Below are 23,304 nucleotides of genomic sequence, written 5' to 3'. Positions count from 1 at the left end.
AATGTTGGGATTTTTCTCATTCCAAAGCTCATAGGGGGTTTTATCTAATTTAGACCTTAGCATAACTCTATTTATAACATAACATGCAGTACTTACCGCTTCGGTCCAAAAATAACTAGCTAAATTGTTCTCATTGAGCATTATTCTTGCCATCTGTTGAAGAGATTTATTTTTCCTCTCTAATACCTCATTTTGTTGAAGAGTTCGAGGAGTAGAAAAATTATGCACAAAACCATTTTCATCACAAAATGTTTCAATATTTTTATTAACAAACTCTTTTCCCCTATCACTTCGGACACTTGAAATAGTATAGCCCTTTTCATTTTGAATTCTCTTGCATAACTTGGTAAAAACATTATGTGCCTAATCTTTATGAGCAAGAAAGATAACCCAAGTATATCTAGAGAAATCATCAACAATAACAAATGCATAATATTTTTCTCCTAGACTTGCAACTCTATTTGGTCCAAAAAGATCCATGTGTATCAGTTGCAATGGTCTAATAGTGGAAATATGTTTCTTAATTTTAAAAGAAGTTTTTGTTTGTTTACCAAATTGGCATGTATCACAAATTTTGTCTTTATGAAAATTTGTTTTTGGTAAACCTCTCACAAGATCATTTTTTAAAAGTTTGGAAATAAATTCCATGTTGGCATGACCTAATCTTCTATGCCATAGCCAACTAGTTTCATTTTGAGCTAAAAAGCAAATAACATCTTGTGAGATAATTTCTTCAAAATCGATTGTATAAACATTATTGTTTCTAAAAGCAATAAAACAAATATTACAATCATGATCATTCAAAATAATGCACTTATCCATTTTGAAAATAACTGTAAATCTTTTATCACATAATTGACTTATGCTCAAAAAATTATGTTTTAAACCTTCAACAAGTAGAACATCTTCAATTATAAGAGAAGATTCATTACCAATTTTACCTATTCCCACGATCTTCCCTTTCGAGTTGTCTCCAAATGTCACGTGTCCTTCTTCTTTAGATCTAAAATCAAAAAACATAGTCTTGTCTCCCGTCATGTGTCTTGAACATCCACTATCTAAAAACCACTTGTTTTTGCTTGTGAATGACTTCATGCATACCTATAAAAACAATTAAAATGATTTTTTTGGGTACCCAAGTTCTTTGGGTATTTTATTTATTAGTATTAGAAGAAACAAGATTTTTAAGTATCCATATGGCCCTAATAGTCATTGTATGATTTCTTCTAATAGGACAAGTATGATAATTATGATCATTTCTATTATAAAAATTGCAAATAGCATGTGACATATATAAAAAACTTGAATGATTATAATAATATCCTTTTTTGACAAAATTATTTTTATGAAAAGAATTTTGAATATTAGTCTTTAATGTAGAATGATTATCAAAGAAATTTTTATAAGGTTTGTATTTTTGTTTTGGCATATATCCCAAACCTTCCTTGTCAAAAACACATCTTTAATTACCAAGAAGTTTTTCAAAATTTCTTTTTCCATTCGTAAAGTTTTCAACAATATTTTCTAAATCGGTTTTCTTCTTATTCAATTCAAGATTTTCATCTTTCAAATGATATTTTCTTTTTTTAAAATTTCAATTTCGTTTGTTAAAGAAGAATTTTTCTTTTTCAAAGCAGTATACTTGAAACCCAATTTTTCAAATTCCTCATATACCTCTTCTAAAATATTTTGCAATTCTTCATATGAAAGATCTTCAATATTATCAAGATTTGTTACCTCAATGTCATCTTTAGCGATAAGACAAAGATTTGCTGATTCTCCATTGCTTGCTTCACTATCTGAACTACTTGAATCATCATCCCATGTAGCTTTCATTGCTTTCTTGCCCTTGTTTCGATCTTTCTTTAGCAGAGGACAATCTGGTTTGATATGACCAAGCTTATTGCATTTATAACAAATTAAAGTGTCATTTTTACCTGAATCTTTCTTGGAAAACTTTTTGAAAGATTTCCTCGGAGGAGTTCTATTTTTTTTCAAGAACTTCTGAATTCTTCTTGTTATCATCGCAACTTCTTCATCTTTATCTTCATTTTCCTCATCTTCATCTCTTTCACTTTCATGAGGAACAGCTTTAAGTGCTAAGCTCTTCTTTGGCTTTTCTTCTTCTTCTCCTCTTTTCAATGTGTACTCATGGGTGATAAGTGACCCGATGAGTTCATTGACTTCAAGCTTCTTGAGGTCTCTAGCTTTAAGAATCGCTGTAACTTTTGATTCCTAACGTTTTGGTAAAGAGTTGAGAATTTTTCTTACTATCTCCACATTGGAATAAATTTTGCCAAGAGCTGTTAAGCTGTTTATGATGTTAGTAAAACGAGTGTACATACTAGAAATAGATTCATCATCATTCATCTTAAACATTTCATATTCATGAATAAGAATATAAATTTTTGATTCCTTGACTTGCGAAGTTCCTTCATAAGTTACTTACAAGTTATCCCAAATTTCCTTTGCTGTAGCACAATTCATTATTCTATTAAACTCATTTCCATTAAGAGCATTATATAATAAATTCATAGCAGTTAAATTTAAAGTATAAAGTCTATCGTTTTCACGATCAGACTCTTCTTCTTCCTTTTTGACCTTTACTCCATCAACCACTTTTGTTGGAATATAAGGTACATTTACAATATATTTCCAGATTTCTCTACCTTGAGCATGAAGAAATATTCTCATTCTAACTTTTCAAAATGAGTAATTATCTCCACAAAAGAGTGGAGGCCGACTGCTAGATTGACCTTCACCAAATGAAGCTGCAATGTTAGCCATACGATCTTAACTCAAAAGACAGTTAATCTTATAATAGAGCTCTTAGCTCTGATACCAATTGTTACTGATCATAGGTTGCACATATGTCACCTAACAATTTTACCTACCAGACTAGCCAGCCACCGTCTCTACCGGTGCACCGTCACCCATAGTTGGAGAGTTTTGCTTCGGTGACACAGTCACAAGCGAGAGTTCCCATGGGTGATCTGCCTGTATGAACAGTACATGTCAACTAGCTCTGATACCAATTGTTGCCCAGATGACTAACACAAGAGGGGGGTGAATTGAGTTATATTTAAAAAAAATAACAATTATAAATCAAATATACAATATAAAATATAAACAAAATGCGAAACAGTAATAAATATAAAGAGTAAGGGTAAGAGAGAAACAAACTCAGTAAGGGTAAGAGAAAAGCAAACTCAGTATGTTAACGAGGTTCGGCCCCACTGCCTACGTCCTCGCCTCAAGCTACCCCTTAAGGATCTCCAAATTCACTATTCAACCTCCTTCAGGTGGAAATAGAAACCTATTACACATTTGAACAACACCGCTACAAAGGATCCGTGTAGAACACCCTCTACACTTGCAATCACCTTACACGTGGTGATTCAACTATTTCCCGTTTAGAACACTTTCTACATGCACAAGGGTTATACACACAATTTTTTTGATACAAGAGCTGATAATGGGTAGGTTATCAGAAAACACTCATCAATGAGTGAAATAAGAACAATACAGCGCAAACTATATCTCTCAAAATGAACAAGGATTAAAGCTCAATGCTTAGAGAAGAGAGAATGAAAGTTTTGAATGAATGTTGTATGCTCTGGATGTTGTAAATGTGAAGCTCTCAAATGATCTATTTATAGGCATATGAGACTTCATATTCAAATTTAAAAAGATTCACATGTCAAAGACAACATTATTCACTTTTTCAAAAAAAAAATCAAACCTAATCTTTTACTTTTGGCATATGACAAAAGGAGCACACTTTCATTTTCAAAAAATTTAAACCTAATCTTTTACTTTTTGCATATGACAAAATGAGCACACTTTCCTTTTCAAAAAATTCAAACCTAATCTTTTACTTTTTATATATGACAAAAGGAACACACTTTACTTTTTAAATTTTTCAAACAAAATCATCTACCTTTTGTATAAGTCTAAAAAAATATCAATCACTTTTGAAAATATTCAAATAAAACATGCACATGTGAAAGATGACAATCAATCATTTTTAATATTTTCAAAGTTCAACCCTTTAATCAAGGCATGCACATGTAAAAGATGACAATCAATCATCTTTCAAAATTTTTAAATTTAATTTTCAAAAAAATTCATGCACATGTGAAAAATGTATTTTAATACTTTATGATAAAATATTAATTTTGAGCATTAATCATAATTTCGAATTTTGAAGAGATTTACAACATTACTCTATAATTTTAATGTGAACTTGTTCCCTTCTTGCTCATGCTTGTTTCCTTGATGTGCTTGACTCCATTGTGTAGACAACTTGAGTTTGAGACTTCTTTATTCTTTGAATTCATTTGTTATCATCAAAATTCATGTATAGATATATAATTAAACAAAGCTTGAAAACTTGTGTTCAACAACTAATAAATATTACTTTTTATTAATATATCCATAACTATTACCCAAAAATTATTAAATAATTTTCAATTATTGTTGGAACCCATCCCTTTATCAAATCCCAAAAAGTAAAAAATATTTCATCTAATCTCATTATCCAAACATATATATATATATATATATTTATAAACTATCTTATCTTATCTGAACTGCATAACTAAACAGATCTTAATCAGACTCATGAATGTAGTAGCAATATATATAGTTACTTAATAATAATATTTACAATTTTAAGCTGTGTAAGTCTTGTATATTGTTTTTTTATTTTTTAAAGTTTGTAAATCTATGACTAATATGAAAAAATTATTTTTGTAATGATGGTCCTACTTTTCTCAAAATGAGTATATAAGACTTGCTCCCTAAAACTGTATCTAACATTATTTTTTTTAAAAAATATTTTTTAAAGATTTTAGTAAAGTCTTTTCTTTTCTCTAAGAAACGATTTAGGTGCTGCCTCTCATCCAAATTGAGATAGCGGTTTTTGGTGTTAGCTCATTCCTCTTCTTAATAGAGCTCATGAAGGGTTTTTTTCATTCCTACAGGGGTTAAGGCAAGGGATTTGCTTTCGCCTCTACTTTTTATCGTAAGTGAAGAATCTTTAAGATGAGGGTTGTCACAATTGCTTCAGGAATCTTTTGTTATTCCTTACAAGGTGCCAAGGGATTGTTCTGCCATATCTCATATTCTATTTGCTGATGATTTGTAAAGCTTTTCTAATGAATCCAAAATGAGTTTAGGTTCATTAATGGAGTTAATTTTCAAGTAATTACAAGCATTTGGACCAAAAAGTATATTCCTTATGCGCAATTCTGCATCTCACGCCAGGAAGTAGATTGTGGCTAGAGCTATTGGTTTCAAGGAAGGTAATTTTCCTATTACTTACACAAGAGCCTCTTTTTTGTGGTAGATTAACTATATATTTGTTCGATACCATTCTTGCTAAAATCAAAAGAAAAATGGCTATTTGGAAAAGTTGATTGTTGTCTACCAGAGGGAAATTTACTTTGATTAAGGTTGTATGATCTTCTATTCTAGTGCATACTATTTCTATAATTTGCCCCTCTAAAAAGGTGCTAGATTTAATTTAGCCAGCTTTTGCATCTTTCTTTTGGGGTAGTGTGAAGGGCATTAAAAAAATCGAGTATCCTGGACTAAGATAAGTCGACCTGTTGAAGAGGGTGGCATGGACATTGCTTGGAATATGGTGAATTCGGCCTCTCTTTGGGCTGTCTATGAGGCAAAAGTATCTCTTTATTGTTGTGTCTTTAGATTTAATTTCATCTAGACGATGACATTCTGATATATGGAGGTCTATATGTGTTTATTTGCCCTTCATACAGCTTGAAAGTCTGTGGAAGATTAGAAGTGGTAATCTAAATTTTTCACATGACAACTGGATAGGTGATGGTCGACGGATCCTTTGCATCTTTGGGTTTCCTATCACTACACCAAACCTTCGCATAAAAATAAAAAAATAATATTAAAAAATAATATTCAAATTATATTTTAATTTTATAATATTTTACGCTCTTATTATCCAAAATCTAATAAATATTTTAATTTAAATTATTTCACTATTATTCACAAACTATTTCATTACTATTTACGGAATTCACGTCCCATCCCATTAACAAAACATGACCTTAGTCTTAACTTTGTCCATGAGAGGATTTGAAACTATCATATTATTTCTTGTTTATTAATCCAAAGGACCAAATACGTAAAATTAGTGCATAAACCTTTTATAAGTTATGAATAGAAGTTAATATATAGAATATAACTTAATTTAGTTTTTTTATAGGGGTGTGAATAAATTGAGAATAGGTTAGGATATTGAGTTGAGTTGAAATAAAATAAATTAAAAATTAAAAATTAAATAAAATATTATCATAATAGAATTTTTATTTTATAATTTAAAAAAGTTGAATTATTAATTATATTTTATTTAAAAATTTAAAAAAATTATAATAATTAAATAAGATAAAATACGATGAACGGGTAATCCTATACTTAAATAGTCACTTATTTTATAATAAAATTTGTAATTTTTTTAAAAAAATAAAAATAAAAAATGAAAACTTGCAAGTTGGGGGTACTTTCCCGCTTTAGAGCATTGGTAGTGGGCTCAACAAAACTAAATTATAGCTAAAGAATAGCTAAAATGTGAAAAAAACATCTACAATGGACTCAACAAGTGTACAATAAATTTAGTCACCAATCTTTTGGCTAGCTAAATTTATTGAGTCAAAACCACTAGCTAAATAATATTTTTAGTGTAAAATATTCTCCCCCCCCCCCCCCCCCCGCTGCACCGAACAATCCCGTGTAACCAAATTTCTGCTCTTCCCTCCTTTCATCTCCTTCACCAAAACCCACGATTACAAGAGAAAAACCTCCCAGATTTTAGCTTTTCAGTGGCCGGAACTCCCTCCTAGCTCCAGCGTCTGCAGCACCGAAGGAAGAGCAACCGCAGCACCGAACGAGAGCAACCGCAGCACCGGACGGACTCCATCGTCTCCCAACTGCAGCACCGAACGGACACACCGCCGGTAAGCCACCGAATCCCATGCCTCCATTGTTGGATCTCCTCTATTTTTTCATTTTTTTTATGTGATTTCTGGTGAAGGGCAGCACCGGACGGAGAACCGGTATTTGGAATCTACGAACAGACGATTCTTTGGTGAAGGGCAGCACCGGACGAGATTCAAGCACCGGATTCTTTGAGCACCGGTAAATCCCAAGCCATCGTGCTGCTCCTTTGTTTTGCTTATTTTTTTTTATTTTTTATTTTTATGCATTTTCTGGAATCAACGAACAGACGGGATGGGATTTTTCTTCTTTGATGTTTGAACTTCTTTGATTTTGGTGTATTGATTTGATAAAATTCTGATAAACTCACTCCGAGAAATATTGTTGCTGTGGAATTTGGAATTTTCTTGTGATGTATTGTGATGAAACCGAATTCAATTTACTGATAATGGGTGGTCGAATTTCTTTCATCCATCAGTTTATATTTTTCTTGTGATGTATTGTGATGAAACTGAATTAGATAAATTTTTTTTTTCATCCATCAGTTTATATTTTTTATTTTCTTGTGATGTATTTCATATCTCTTGTTAGGAATGGATCCATCAACTCACCGTGATGCATACTTCACAAATCTTTTAAATACCAATGATTTTTTTTATGAGTGCCACAAATGAACAAGAACTCTCTCCACCCCAAGTTGAGGTTATTGAAATTGAACTGAGTGGACGAAAAATACAACAGGATAATAATTTTAGTAATGAGGAAGATTTGTTGCTTGTGGAGGGATGGCTTGAAACTTCCTTAGATGCAGTACAAGGAAAAGATCAAAAGCATACGATGCTATGGAAAAGAATTCATAAGTATTTTGAGGAAAATAAGAAATTTGACTTTTTACGCAACTACACATCTCTAATGAATCGATGGTCGATGATTCAACAAGCTACAAATAAGTTTTGTGGTTACTTGACTCAAGTTGAAGGAATGCATCCAAGTGGGTTTAACGAGCAAGACAATGTATGTTTTGCACCTTTTAAGCTTATTTTTTAACATGCTATTTTTTTTAAAAAAAATCTTATTTATTTAGAACCATGGTCCTTTATGTATGTAGATTGGCAAGGCAAAGGTAATGTTCTTGGAGTTAGAGAAGAAGTCTTTTAACTTTGATTATTGTTGGCGGGTGTTAAGATTCCATCCAAAGTGGGTGGAACATATGGACATGGTGAAGCCGAAGAAGAAACCAAGTTCACATGATTCGACACCAAATTCAATAAATCTAGGCGAAGATGAGGATTTTCATATTGCATCTTCAGATTTGGAACGACCAATAGGTCGTAAAGCAGAAAAAGAGAAACGAAAGAGAAAAGAAATGACAAACTCTGACTCTCTTGTGGTACTAACTGAGATGGCGGAAATTAAAAAGAGTAAACTTGTGCTTATGCAAGAAGCACGTGATCATAACAATAAAATATTGTGTCTTAGGCAAGAGGAAGTGAGTCTTAAGCAAGACGAATTACGTATTCAAAAAGAGAAGGTGCTACTTCAACAAGTGAAAGCACGTCTTGAAGAAAAGAAAGAAGATGAAAGAATTATGACATTAAATACAAGTGCCATGCCTCCAATGCTACAACAATATTATCTTCAACGACAAATGGAAATACTTGCAAGTCGTGCTGAGAAAAACTAGCTATATTTTTTGTTTATGTTTGTTAGATTAATCACTTTGGCTTGACCATTATGGAGTAATGTTATATTTATGTTTGGACGATAATTTTTTTTCATTGATCATTATGGAGTAATTTCATATTTATGTTTGTTAAATTAATCACTTCATATTGATCATTATGGAGTAATTTAATACAACCATAAACTTAATACAACAAGAAATTTAATACAACCATAAATTCAATACAACCATGTCTTATGCGGCACTATATTATTGCCATAAGTGCTCGACGAGATCTCTTTGGAGTTGAGAATGGATTCTTCTATCCCTAAGAGCATGATGACGTTGAATGAACTCGCTAAATTCAGGTGTAGGGCCGGTTGACATTGGATCATTGTATGTTTCTGGCAACTGTTCATATTCGAATTCTTCTTCTCCATTGTCATCCCGTTCATTTTCAATGATCATATTATGTAAAATTATACATGCCATCATAATTTCATTGAGTGTTTCAATGTGGAAAAGCCGTGCAGGTCCACGAATTATAGCAAATCGTGCTTGAAGCATACCAAAAGCACGCTCCACATCCTTCCTTGCGGACTCTTGGGCTGTAGCAAAATATTTTTTCTTGTTTCCTTGTGGAGTTGAGATAGTTTTAACAAATGTTGCCCATTGCGGATAAATGCCATCAGCAAGATAGTACCCCATTGCATAGTTATGACCATTAATAGTGTAATTAACAATCGGAGTACGCCTTTGAGCAAGGTCAGAAAATATAAATGATCTATCAAGAACATTCATATCATTATGAGACCCCGGTATCCAAAAAAGTCATGCCAAATCCGTAGATCGTAAGAAGCCACTGCTTCTAAAATAATTGTTGGTTCATGGATATGACCAGAATACATACCATGCCAAGCAGTTGGCCAGTTCTTCCACTTCCAATGCATACAATCGATGCTCCCTAACATACCTGGAAATCCACGTTTCTCACCAACTGCTAGTAATCTAACAATCATCATTGTTGAGTTTTCTTAAGTACTCTTCGAAAAAAATTGAAACAACAGCTTTGACAAACATCTTTAGGCTTCTTAATGCAGTAGTCTCTCAAATCTTTAAATATTCATCCATAAAATCAGCCGTGACACCATATGCAAGCATCCTTAGAGCAGCTGTTATTTTTTGAAAGGAAGAAAAACCAAGCCTTCCAGAATTATCTCGTCTTTGGACAAAATAAGGTTCCTGGGCTTTTACTGCAACTTGGATACGAAGAAATAGAGGACGACTCATCCAGAACCTCATTTGAAAATATTTGTGAGGATAGATTGGAGGATCAGCAAAATAGTTGCGAAATAGATTTTGGTGGGCTTGCAATCAATCATGCCTTATGAATCTACGTGCATTTTTAGAAGAACCACGTGAGTTTAATCCTTCTCCTTCCAAAGTAAGTTTCAAAGATACTTGAGTTGAAGTGAATGAAATTGTTGAAGAAATGTTATATTTTATAGTAAAAGTATATAAGTTTATAACCGTTAGAGAATTATAGCCGTTAAAAAATATAACCGTTGATAAAATATAACTGTTAAAAAATATAACCTTGGAAAAATATAGCCGTTATAAATTTTAATACATCAATAATACAACCATAAACTTTAATATAACAATAATACAACCATAAACTTTAATATAACAATAATATAACCATAAATTTTAATACAACAATAAACTTTAATACAATCATAATATTTAATATAATCATATTCAAATTATAATTAGAATTAAAATTCAATAAAAAGTTTAAAATTAATATTTTAATAAAATAGTAAAAAATTTATTGAATCTATTATTTAGTGTTATAAAAAGTGGTTAGTTAAAATTTATAAAACTAATTTTAATTAAAGTTTGTTAAGACTACTAGTACTCTTAGGCTGAAAAGTGAGGCTTATTACAGTGTTATTTTAGTCCACTCGGATCCCAAGAGAGTTTCCTGAAACATACAAACTCACGCAGCTCGTTGCTCACCTCTCTTTCTCCACTCCTTTGTCTTGATCTCGAAGCGACAGCTGCACGATGGCTCACTTGAAGAAGAGAGTATTTGACTTAGGAAGCCTTGGAAACGTTTCCTTCCTGGACGGTCCTGCTCCATCGCCAGGAATCTCGCCCTCAGATCCTTTTCTTTATGCCTGTACACGCCTTTTCCTCTCTTTTCCCTTCACTTTGCGTGATCTTCAAAAAGGATTCCGCATTTACGTTTTCGGAATGGCTTTCTGCTTCCTATGCTTTACTTCCATGCCGTGGTTCATTCGCTCCGTACCCAGGTGTTTGAGTTATTTTTTCTGGGCCATGCCAGATTAACAGTGCTTATAATGCAAGTGTTCGTGGTTGTAAGTCTTCGTGATTTTCAAGGCTGAAAGGATATTGGAAGGTACTAATCTCAAGGTGGTTTTTCCTTCTATTTTTTTTTTTTCCAGTTTTTATGAGCTAGCTCGGGTTTATCACTCACGGTTATGTGGTTTTATACATTTCTGATTTGCTGTTATGATTTTTCAGTTTGTTCTGGAATTTCTTCTCTTAGGAGTTGAGTTGAAATCTTTAGGTATGCGGAATTTGTTGAAAGACTTTTGCTTTCTTGGACGTGTTTACTAGGAAAGTCTGAAAAATCACAACTTGGGGATATGTTGGAATATTATGCCTTGTTCATAACCGTGTTTGTTTAATAGTGTCAACTTTGAATCTCGGGGTATTACGTAGTTGCAGGGAGAGTGCTTTAATTCTCTACAGAGTTTTACTGTTCCTAATTGCCACAAATTGCATATATATCACCTGTTAGAGGAGAATCTGAGATTTGTCCTAACAAATTACAAATTTTTAACTTTGTAGTCCACGATCTATATAGTTTGATTGAGAAAGGAAAGAAGCGTTGATTGGATAAAGATGGTTTGCTGCAATTTATTAGGCTTTAGTTACTATAAAATGGTAACAACAGTTTAAAATTCAAAGGATTCTCCCTGATTTAATACCATTTCCTTTTTATTTCCATTTCAGGTTTGTGACATGACATCTGAATCCCAGTTAGATGTGGTCAATGGCCATGGGCGTGAGGAATCTGAGTTAAGCCGTTTAAATGGAGAAGCGGCATCGGGTGAAAGCGTTAATGCAGCATATACAGTTCTTAATGATACCCGTAAACAAGGAAATGGATCAATTAGCAATACAGTGACAAATGCAGAACGTAGAACTTTCACTGACAGGTAGGATGAGGCGATGATCTAATTCTTTTGCTTGTGTTGGGTTTTTCATTCATTCTGTATGTAGCACAAAAAAATCTTCTCTGTACAGATTCTACCTTCATTGTCACTCTGTTACTTGGTATTGGACTTAAACCTTACAATTTATCATATATTACTCCATAAAGATGCTTCCTTTCTTTTACATTATAGGGCTTTAAGCCTTAATTAAAATTTCTGGTACGTAAAAATGATTCATGGGATTGGAAACTTGTTTTGTATAAATTCTTTCTTATTGATTTGATTTCAGCATGCACAGATTCATTTTAAGGTATATTATACATATTTATTCTAATTTAACATCTTCTAAGAGTTTTTGCTTCATCCACTCTTTAAATGACACTTACTAGTCAAAACCCAATTCTTGTGTAGAACAATCTTTTTGCTCTGAATTGCTTTGCATATTGTTATAAAACTACATGAATGGAGTTATATGAGGAAATTGCATTTAGAAAATTTAAACTGCATGTCCAGACTCCAGTCTGGGACATTTTCATTATGATGGCAGATTGATGGTCAAACCTGTTTACTTTCTTAAATTACACAGGTTTTCTAGATGGAAACGAAGTCCGGATCATGATAGCTTCAATCTTCTGGTTGATGGTAATGAAAAGCGCCTACATGGATCGGGAAGACAATCTGGACCTCTTTTTTCTGGGACAGCTTACTGCATTTCCTCTTGCAGCATGATATTGCTGAATAAGATTGTTCTATCAAGCTATAATTTCAATGCTGGAATATCGCTAATGTTTTATCAAGTATGCGACTTTTTTGCTTTTATAATGAATCTTACAAGTTACAACCAACATTTTCTATACACTACATGCTTTCTGCAATCAATCCATAACTGAAGCACATTCAACATTTGCAGTACCCTGTCAGTTGTTCAATGTTATAAATCCATATGGGCATGATGAGATCTAATTTTTCCATGCACTTCCTATTTTTTTTGCAGAACTTAATCAGTACTGTTGTTGTTGTGGCATTGGGACTTTGCCGAGCAGTTTCAGTGGAAAAGTTGAACTGGAAGCTGATTAGGGTCTGGCTTCCTGTCAATGTAATATTCACTGGAATGCTTGTATCCGGCATGTATAGGTACGCTATGAACCATAGTTTGCAAGTACTCTTATTTGAGAAGCTGCTAGCTATGGAGAAAATATACTAGAAAAGAAGTTGATTTCTCTTCATACAACCCTCGGTTTGGCATAATACCAAAATATTCTGTCTAACATTCATGTTTGTTCGATGTTTGGGGTGCACTTTTTTTGTTTCAGTTTGAAGTACATAAATATTGCAATGGTGACAATTCTGAAGAACATGACAAATATTTTAACAGCAATTGGAGAATTATATATATTTCGGAAACATCAGAATCAAAAAGTGTGGACTGCAATGTTCTTAATGGTAAATGACATTCCTGTCAAGCACGTTCTTCATTCTATTTTCTGATGATGGCAACTGTTTGCAGTGAAGGATATACCTAATCTTTTAACCTCATAGATGGCCAGACAGCCTACTTAAATTTAATGCTGGATTACTTTTTTCTTTTTTTTTATTACTATGCCTAGGATTATTTTCAAAGCAGAAAAGCAATTTATTTCAAATCTCTTTGATTGGAATATAAATTCCACAGTAGAAAAGCAATTTAGTTCGAATCTCTTTGATTGTAATGTAGTTTCCTTGAAGAAGAATGGTGGGATGTACTCTTTCTTCTTCTTCTTTTTTTCCCCCTTTCTAATCATATTTTTCCGTATATTTGTGCACTCCAGATTATCTCTGCTGTCAGTGGTGGTATCACAGATCTCTCCTTTGATGCAGTGGGTTATGCATGGCAGATTATGAATTGTGTTCTAACAGCAAGCTACTCAGTATGTAGTTTTAGATGCCCCAAATTGTTCATCCTTGCCTTCTGTTCCTTAAAATATGCATCCAGTTTATGTGTTAGCTTATGGGATCTGGCAATTTGGGTTCTACAAGGACCATGATTCTTGGTGGAGGTCATTCTTAAAGTTCTGAATTAATTCACTAAAATTTCCCGTTGTGACAGCTCACCTTGAGGCGAGTCATGGATGAAGCAAAAAAATCAACAAAATCTGGATCGCTTAATGAAGTTTCAATGGTGTTGCTGAATAATTTACTATCTCTACCTTTTGCTATCTTCTTGATCATACTACTTGGTGAATGGGAATATGTAATAAATGTGTAAGTGTCTTGACGTATTAAATTGGTCACAACCTTTAAGCTTTACTTTCATGCAACCATCAGTTTAACCTTGTCACATTTCTTTTGGTCTTGATTTCCAGGGAGGTGACTAAATTGCCAATGTTTTGGGTTGTTGCCACAGCTAGCGGATTGCTTGGACTTGCCATTAGCTTCACCTCAATGTGGTTCTTAAATCAAACTAGCCCGACCACTTACAGGTAACATTCTGTGGTGTACTTCCAAACTTACCTTCTACAATAAGTAGACATTTAAGCTTAAGCTCTCTAGCTTTCAGATAATCTTATTTACTCATATTTATTTTTGCAAGATCTCTTCGTGGATAAAGCATTTCTCATCTTTTAATGCATGCACGCGATCATTCACACCTTCTTTTTGACACTAATATACCATTGAAATTGTGCTTCTGTTATTACAGTCTAGTAGGTTCCTTAAACAAGATTCCCATCTCTGTTGCTGGTTTGGTGTTGTTCAAGGTTCCGCTTAGTCTACCAAATTGCTTCAGTATACTGTTTGGTAATAACACAATCAAAGTGTATATACATTTAGCATCACTCTAATGTATTACTTAGTTTTGGCCAAATGCCAATGACAAACATCTTTTGCAGGTCTATTTGCTGGAATATTCTTTGCCAGGGCCAAATTGTCCCGATGATATAAAGATTGTAAGCTGTTCAAGTGGCTTCTACCTGATGAGGAATTTGTTGAACGCTTGAAATTATAAGTTGAAAGCATGGAAGGTGGGAGGAAAAGTTACACCATCCGTTTTGACATGTGCAGCTGCTCTGATTTCAAGTATTTGAATGACGAAGAGATTCCTATTTTATGAATATTTGTATCTATTTTGAAGATTGTGTCTGTTGTAATTTATTTATCATACATAAAAGTGTCATATTAACATCATTTTCGAGTTGATTTGGCATGTATTAATTTCGGGAAAGAACTTTAATGAGATAAGTAGTCCTACGTGTACTTACAATTTTACGTAAAAGGTTTATTTATCATTTTTTTTTTTGTTAAATTCAAGTTTCATAATCTTCAATATATCAATAGTTGACACTACGTATTGTTATGTAAATAAAAAATAAAAGTACAAGTAGCATTTTTCCAATGAGATTATTGGATTCTGAAAAGAAAAATACTTCATACATAGTAAGTATTACTGACTCATGGGTATTGTTATGTTATAGAATCTTAGCATATTTATATTTATTATTTTTTCTAGGCAATTTTTAGGAACAACTGCCCTAATATTTAAGCCATTGGCATTTTTTTTTTATTATACACAATTAAAAGGAACTTTAATTTGAATTGTCATCACCAAACTAACAAAAGTGTTGATTTGCCCTCCAATTAAAAACATAGGTTACTATTTAATTACCTCTTCACCAAAATCTAATGAGAAGATAGAGGAAAAATGGGTCAAGATTCACTCGAATTCTCTAGAATATATAGGAGCACCAATCATTGATAAGATTCATTACTTTTTCAACTTTTTTTAAAAAAGTTCAACTCCTCTCAACCTATTTCATACATTTCAACTTAAAAAGCTAAACACATCTCTCAACCTAAAATAGTTAAACTCATCTCAATAGAATCCACAAAATACTACTACTTACAACTTAACTCATTATCTCAGAATCCAAACTTTAGAGTGATACACATCTAAAGTGGATCTTGATGTATTTATGACACAATCTTAGCATAAAAGAAATTATAATTTTGAAGTGAAAATGATAATTTTGGTAGTTTTGAAGGTAAAGTGATAGTTTGGACTTTGAAGGTAAAGTGCAATTTTTCCTTTGGTTAATTTTAATTTTTGAGCATATGTACGTGGAATATCATTGATTACCCAAGCACTAATTTCCTAATTATAATGCTCCATAATAGTCAACCCTACTAATTCTCAGTAGATGTGTAACTGACGATATATATTTATATTTATATATATATAGCACAATAACATTAATATATATTAAAAACTCCATTTAAAACTATTAATTACGATCATATTGAAACCGCTAGTTTTTAAGAAAAGGAATTAATATATGTCTTTCTAGCTGTTACGTGCATGGTCATGCAGTAGTCAACGTTTTTTGTTTTCTTTACAAGTGTAGTACTACTCTCACATATAGTATAAATGCATGTATTATAAACTATATATATATATATATGCCTCAAGAGAAATGCTAGCTTGGGATTCCTAACATTTCTCCCGATACAATTTTTTTAAGTATTTTATTTTATTTTATTTAGTGATTATGTAAGTTTTTTTTTTTTTTTTTTTTTTTGATGTTGTGGATTTTATTTTATTTTTTTGATATTTAAAAGTATTTTGAAAATTTATGAAAAAAAAAATTTACACTTGTCGACACCCAAGTTTGGGTCCCGAGTCGGTGGCCGTAGAGCCACTCATGCCTCGAAAGACAAGAAAAAAAATTCTACAAATTTTTGTCTGAATTCAATTAAGCATAAAGAGAAATTTTAAAGTGAATTTATAATTAAATATTTGATGCTGTTTAGAAATTACATGGACAACAATAAATATTATAGATTACATTAATTGATATGTCAATCTGATCTATTAAGGTACTCAACTTTGAATAAAAAGCTTGATATTTGATCCCAAAATTAGTAGTGCTTTTGCCAAAATGGCCTGATTATCTGATACAATATATAGTTTCTTATTGACATGTTCACATGAGATCTTGTACATTAGGTTGTGTTTGGTTAGTAAAGTAGTCTCATTATTATTCACAAATAGTTTATTATTATTCACTATTTTTTCATTATTATTAATTATTTTTTTTTACTATTATTCATAAATCATCTGAGATTGCCTCAGCACCCAAATGTAACCCAAATCTATTCTAATAAAATAGATGTAGCTACCATGAAAGTACTATGCACTTGATCATATACATGATTAATGGCTTAAATATACAAAGCGTATGATGATTTTGTTCTAAATCTTTAAGTTCAATTGTCAAGGTCCTTTAGACCAGATGACATAAGGTCCGGTGTCCAAATAGAAGAAGTAGGCAATTCGAACCTCTTACCCTGCCCTTGTATAAAAGAAAATCTTTTACTCCAAAAATCCGATCTAATATATAAATTTTCAAATAAAATAAAATTTGGTGCAAGTCATGTCACCCATGTTATTCTGATTGTATTTGCTATAGATTATTTATCTTGTACATATTATTTTTAGTCGCATTAACTAGTATCACGTATTTTAAGTGGACGATTTTTATGTCAATCACTTAAATAAAATATCACTTATCACTATATTATAAAATTATGTGTGACATGGTATAATCGAAATTGACAAAATAAAAATTAAGAATGCAAGTCACTTACATTATGCTCTTCCTTTTTCAAAGAAATTAAAAAAACTTGTCATGTTACTCATGCTCCTAAAATATTTTGAGAAATAATATTAATTTGTAATTTTAGAATATACAAATCTCGCACATTATTTTTCAAAAAGTGAATAAATCTGGAATATTAATAAAAAAGTTATTTTTTTAATAGCAGAATCAACTTTCTTTTAAACAGAACGTGCGAAACTTGCATACCTAACAACTATATATGTTAGTACTCATATATATTATAACCCATGTATATATTCCATAAAATCTCTTTCGGGATCACAACATGAAGCTACTAGCTAGGGAATAGAATTAATGAGACAAATATATTATTTGTTAGGAACATAATTGTGCATATGAGCCATACATAAATAAAAACCTTGACAAAGGACAATGGGAATAAATAAACGCGATTCAATAAAGTAAAAAATAAAAAAATAAAAATGAAGAACCATATTTTAAGATCACTACGACACTTTCAGCGGTGACTTCTTGATCTTGAAACTCATTCTTCTCTAATTATCTCCTTTCACCTTGTAATGATCATCTTAGGCCCTGTTTAGATACAGAAATAGTTTTATCTTATCTTATATTATTATTATAATTTTTTTAAAATTTTTACATAAAATTTAGTAAATAATTCAACTTTTTCAAATTTTAAAATAAAAATAATATTAAAAAATAATACTATAATAAATTTTATTCAAATTTAATTTAAAATTATTTCATCTCATTTCACTATCTAAACTACACCTTAGTGTCATTACAAGGTTAATAATTTGATTTCGATCCCTTGTATATTATATGTAACATTGCCTAGCTTCTGCAGATCAAATAGTGCAACATCATCATAATATCCTTCCACAAATCCAAAGCCTTGAGCAAATGGTCAGATAGGATTTATTTGTGAGTAATGCTAGATGCATGTTTTAAAATGTACAAATTTTGCATATTTTATTTGAAAAAATTAGCTGATAAATTCAGAATCCAAAGAAAAAAAATTATTACTTAATAGTGGACTTTAGTCTTTCACAATGAATGCATGAAAAGTACACACTCTAAGATTACAAATATTAAAATACATACAGTTGATGATCTAATGAATCAATTTGATCTGCGTGTCACTACAAAAAAAAAAAGATTATTTGCGGCTATTTTTATTTCCGACGATCGAATTATGGTCACAAAAAGCATGTTTTTAAACTTTGTGTAAAATGTTTGTGTCAATTATAAAAATAGCCGCAAAAATCATTTATTTCTGGCGGTTTTCAGTCGCCAGAAAAAATATGGCCGCAAATAACCCATTGTGTAAGAAAAATGCTAATTGCAAGCGGGAGAGGAAGTCGCCGAGCAGTCGGGGTCCTACGTGTTCTTAATGAAACGGTGCGTCTAGTGCAAAATCTTCTTCCTCCTTTCGTCTCCCCTGTTATCTTCTCCATCTTCTTCCTTCATCTTCTTCCTTTCTTTGTCTTCTTCGTCTCCCCTCATCTTCTCCTCCCTCTGCTCAAACACCATTTCTCTTCCATTGAACCCACTGACCTTGCTTCAGTGATGTATGCAACGAAAGAAGAAAAGCATCTGTGATTTTGAAGACCCAGTCGCCCCTTTTGCACAAATCACGCTAAGGAAAGGGATTGTGGATCCTGAGTGTATTTTTTGGGTGAATGCAGCTCGTCTCTAGGCCCTCGAAACATACTTCGAATCCAACTCCAATCAACCGGATAAAATACAGATTGTAGCAACACAGTGAAATTAAATCCAGGCCTTCCACTCAGCTTGGAAACAACTCTTGAGACTAGGTAAGGGCCATTGTGCCCCCACTTGTTCCCATCGAAAGTCAGTGCAAATTCTTCAATGAACTTGTAAAGCAGAGGATGATTTGCCTTTTTCATCTATACACGAAGACGACTCAATCCAAAGATTTACCTTTTTCATCTACCTACTTGAAAATAAAGACGAGAGACCCACGCGAAGAAGAGAGACTGACGAAAAAGATGACCACCTGATGTCTTTCTTTCTTTTTTTTGTCTTTTTTTATTTTTTATTTATAATTTAATTGACGTGGACTGCACGCTTACCCCGCGTTTGCATCTGCCGACTGACTGTAGCAGGATTGGTTGTGTAATTCTATATTGTCATCACAAAATTTTTACTATTATTAAATTTTTTTTTTACGGCGACTTTTTTTGTATTATTAAATAGGTTTTCTACCCTTAATCCTCCCACGTCTTATTTTTCCACGCGGGACCCCATTCTCTCTCTCTCTCTCTCTCTCTCTCTCTCTCTCTCTCTCTCTCGCCAGTTCTACACGAGGGTTTCTGTTCATTGCTAGTGCCGCTGTCTTCTCGCCGTTAAGTTTCTTTTATGCTCCATCACTCTAGCTAGAACATGTTAATTACCCGTAGGTTTCTCCTCAACATGAATATGTCAAGAACTAAAGTCCTTGAAAAAAAAAGTATAAACATGCAGGACGTATAATATTATAACAGATCAAACGACATAGGTAATTAAACAACTTTCCTGGAATTAAAATTACTGCAGAACTACGATCCAGCTAGAAAACTGAAAGGAAGCGCAATTTTTTTTCACAAACTACCATGAGTAGTACTTAACCATATAATTATAAAGCCCAGAAAAACTCAGCACACTAGAACATGCTCCAATGGCTATGCTTTTCCAGTAATATTCATGTACGACGTTAGTCCGACTACCAACAGTAAATAAATGTCCCTAGCTACCTGCTCATATTCCTGAAATATTCAAATAAACCCCATTCATTCAATATTCCTGAAGACCGATCAATAAATTGAGAACTAGGATACTTCTCCAAAGTCTTTAACCACAAACATGATAATCTTATTTAACCTACTAATTAAGCTAGAAAGAAGCTGCTGTTACTGCCCTGAGAGAACTGGGAATTTGAAGAGACAAACTCAAACAAGTCGATTTCTTTCCTTCCATTCGAAAAGTCATCATGGGATTGGTCTGTCAGCAAATCAACGTTCATGATGTTGTCGTCGTAGCTGTAATCATTTGCAGACAACGAATTTGCAGCACCATTCAGCAGGTAAGAGAGGTAGAGGTCAGAATGCAAGTAGGTGGTTGCAGTACTAGCACTGGTGGAAGTGATTAATGTCCCTTTTGCTTGGAGGACCTCGTTATTTATGTACTGCAAGCTTGATTTTGAAGTAAAAGATGAAAACCCGCATTCAACAACATCAGTGAGCAGTTGATCACCTTTGTTTTGACGTAACTCGTTAGAATTAATGGATGTTGAAGAATCCTTAAACTGATCATCAACATGAAATGTTTCGGTCAGTACTGTCGGATCATCAGCAGTAGTACTCATGATCACTTTATTAATGTTGTCCTCAACATAGGGCTGATCGAAATGGTTTGCAAAAAGGTTTTGCATGAAGAGAAGCTCATCATCATATGTCAGAGAAATCATGGTGGGAGAGTCAACCTCATCATGGGTTGGAGAAATCTGTGACAGTTCCGGGAGGAAATTGTTGAATTGGGTCGATGGATTTTCGATCATAGTTTTGCTGGAAGTAGTAGCTGTAGTACTCTTACTGATCATCAGAGTACTTTTACTTCTGATATAGTCTTGAAGAACAGATGAATGTGGCTTTCCGGCCTTTTGATTCTCAGTCTGTTTGTTCTTTCTTCTTGAATTCTGCCTTCTTCTGGTGGCATTCCAGTGGTTCTTTATAGCATTTTCAGTTCTTCCTGGAATGAACTTTGCGATCTCCGCCCACCTGTTCCCGACCTTTGCATGAGTTTCCACTAATATCCTCTCCTCTTCTTCACTCCAGCTATCCTTCTGCAACATAATTTAGACACCAAGAAAGACAACAGCATGTCAGCATTGTGTTATAGAACAGATCATAAGCGAATGTCAATTCAGATGCAGTCAAGGGATTAACTTTTATTTATAACGGCAACAATGTTGCGTTCCTCATGCACAGCTACATGAAAATCACATGAATTTGAACCCTAGACTAAAATGGAAGAAGAAACGTGAAAAATGCAAGCAGGCGCCTGAGGGCTGGGAGAGATAGGTTTTGCATGTGATGTGAAATTACTTGTATTAAAACAAAAGTATTAGCGTTACAAAAAGAAAAAATAGTTTCAAATGAACAATTTTCTGCTCGCTGCAATTGACTTAAAAATATTAATTAAGCTATAATATAATATTTGAATCATGTCAAGGTAATCCTACTTAAATTTAAACCCTAGTATTTTACATTATTTTTTTAATGGAGTTTTGCTTGCCATGGATAAAGGGAAATTAACCAAAGAAAAGTATATATAGAGCCAATCAAATATACAGATCTCATATATATATATATATATATATATATCGACATTGACTAGGATTTAATATATATAGTAGTGTAGATTACAACACAAACCAGATAATGAAATCTATGGTTTTTCATGTCGATCGAACTAGTAATGGGTGATTGTATATCAAATCTGAGAGTATATATTCAGCTTAGATCATCGATCCTCAGACTGATCTAATCCCATAAAAAAAACCTGATCGGAGTTCCAAAAAAATGATGGTACATATATGAAAAAGATATGATCATAAAAAGATCAAAGCGAAAAATGTGTAAACCCGCCTGATAAAATTAACTGATTAAAGAGAACACAATTGAACCTTAATGTCTGGGCGCAAATGATTATGCCATCTTTCGCGACACTGCTTGCCAGCTCTTCCAGCCAACTTTTCAGCTATCTGAGCCCATTTTCTCACTCCGTATTGCTTCACCAACCTAATTAGTTTCCTGCAAACCATGAAAAAAACCCTAAAATATTTCAGTCTAAAGTAAACATTAGAAGCAAACATTAAAACAATAAGGGAAAAAGAAAACATATCAAAGTGTTCTCTGATCATTACCTGTCTTCTTCATCAGTCCATTGCCCCTTGATTAAAGCTTCAGAAGAGCATTTTTTAGCTGCCTTTCCCACCCCTTTAGAACTCTTCCCTGAAACTTCCACTTTTTCTTTCAATCCCATGTTAGGGCTTCCCTCATGCATCCAATTCAGAGGCTCTCCATCCACAAAAAACTCGTCAGAGAAGTTGACCTCCGGAATGCTCGGCCAGGAAAACCCAGCACCAATTGCACCCCAAGACCGAGGAAAACTGCACAAAACGGTATCCGAAACAAGTACTTCCTTGTTCTTTGCATGGTTTTGGGTCTGTGTCTGAGAGAAATGGTGGTTGTGACCGTACAAAAACCTGTCTATGGCAGTGAATGGTGGACCGGACCGACAGATGGGATGATTACTTTGGGAATTTCCATGCCCACAAAAATCTCCACTACCACCTTCTCCTCCACCTTCCATTAGAGAAGCTTGAAGGAGATTGAAACTAGAGGGAAAAAAGTGTAGAAAGGCTTGATTTATGGATAGGTTTTGTGGGTTTTTCGCTTGTCTTGTTAGACAACCCCATAACAAGAGCTGGAGAAAAAGCTTAAACCAAGCCTTGTAATGAGCCACATGGCGTAATAAACCGTTGATCCTGGGGCAAATCCAACGGCTGAGAATTGGAGTTGGGTGTAACTCCTGAGCTTCCTCCCTCGGACAAAAGTATGAAAAACGGGGGAGAGATTAGTGGGTTCGTTATAATTAAACCCATCATAATTAATATTATTATTTTTATTTGAATTATTAAAAGAAAAACAAGCATTTGTGAAGAATAGAAGACCGGGAGTTCACCACAATCAGTCTTACATATAGGAAAATGGGCTCTCACAATTATTGATAATTTGGTGCCATT

General features: G+C 33.1%; 4 protein-coding genes across 6 annotated transcripts; 2 read left to right on the top strand and 2 right to left on the bottom strand.

Annotated features, from left to right (window-relative positions):
- Positions 1-7,899: 7,899 nt before the first annotated feature.
- LOC122293543 lies at positions 7,900-8,656 on the top strand. Its single transcript, XM_043102101.1, has 2 exons — positions 7,900-7,986; positions 8,081-8,656. The coding sequence occupies exons 1-2, from the start codon at positions 7,900-7,902 to the stop codon at positions 8,654-8,656; spliced, it is 663 nt and encodes a 220-aa protein (XP_042958035.1).
- A 249-nt stretch (positions 8,657-8,905) lies between these two features.
- On the bottom strand, positions 8,906-9,436 carry LOC122293541. The gene has a single exon (XM_043102100.1). It carries the CDS (start codon positions 9,434-9,436, stop codon positions 8,906-8,908), a length of 531 nt encoding a protein of 176 aa, XP_042958034.1.
- A 1,188-nt stretch (positions 9,437-10,624) lies between these two features.
- LOC122293927 (GDP-mannose transporter GONST2-like) lies at positions 10,625-15,133 on the top strand. Of its 3 annotated transcripts, XM_043102391.1 has the most exons (11): positions 10,625-11,060; positions 11,186-11,231; positions 11,681-11,886; positions 12,470-12,680; positions 12,878-13,017; positions 13,197-13,326; positions 13,692-13,790; positions 13,970-14,124; positions 14,226-14,342; positions 14,561-14,658; positions 14,751-15,133. In XM_043102391.1, exons 3-11 carry the CDS (start codon positions 11,690-11,692, stop codon positions 14,795-14,797), a joined length of 1,194 nt encoding a protein of 397 aa, XP_042958325.1. In that variant the 5' UTR covers positions 10,625-11,060; positions 11,186-11,231; positions 11,681-11,689; the 3' UTR covers positions 14,798-15,133. The 3 variants fall into 3 exon arrangements, with proteins under 3 accessions (XP_042958325.1, XP_042958323.1, XP_042958324.1); XM_043102389.1 differs by lacking the exon at positions 11,186-11,231; XM_043102390.1 differs by lacking the exon at positions 11,186-11,231 and having other exon boundaries at positions 10,625-11,074.
- A 4,981-nt stretch (positions 15,134-20,114) lies between these two features.
- Positions 20,115-22,874, bottom strand: LOC122295046 (transcription factor MYB119-like). Its single transcript, XM_043104066.1, has 3 exons — positions 22,423-22,874; positions 22,183-22,309; positions 20,115-21,339 (listed from the first exon to the last, which is right to left on the bottom strand). Exons 1-3 carry the CDS (start codon positions 22,869-22,871, stop codon positions 20,386-20,388), a joined length of 1,530 nt encoding a protein of 509 aa, XP_042960000.1. The 5' UTR covers positions 22,872-22,874; the 3' UTR covers positions 20,115-20,385.
- Between the last annotated feature and the right edge of the window lie 430 nt (positions 22,875-23,304).

The sequence above is a fragment of the Carya illinoinensis genome, chromosome 14 (genome assembly GCF_018687715.1).
Source record: "Carya illinoinensis cultivar Pawnee chromosome 14, C.illinoinensisPawnee_v1, whole genome shotgun sequence".
NCBI lineage: Eukaryota > Viridiplantae > Streptophyta > Magnoliopsida > Fagales > Juglandaceae > Carya > Carya illinoinensis.
This window is presented reverse-complemented; position numbering and strand designations above follow the sequence as displayed.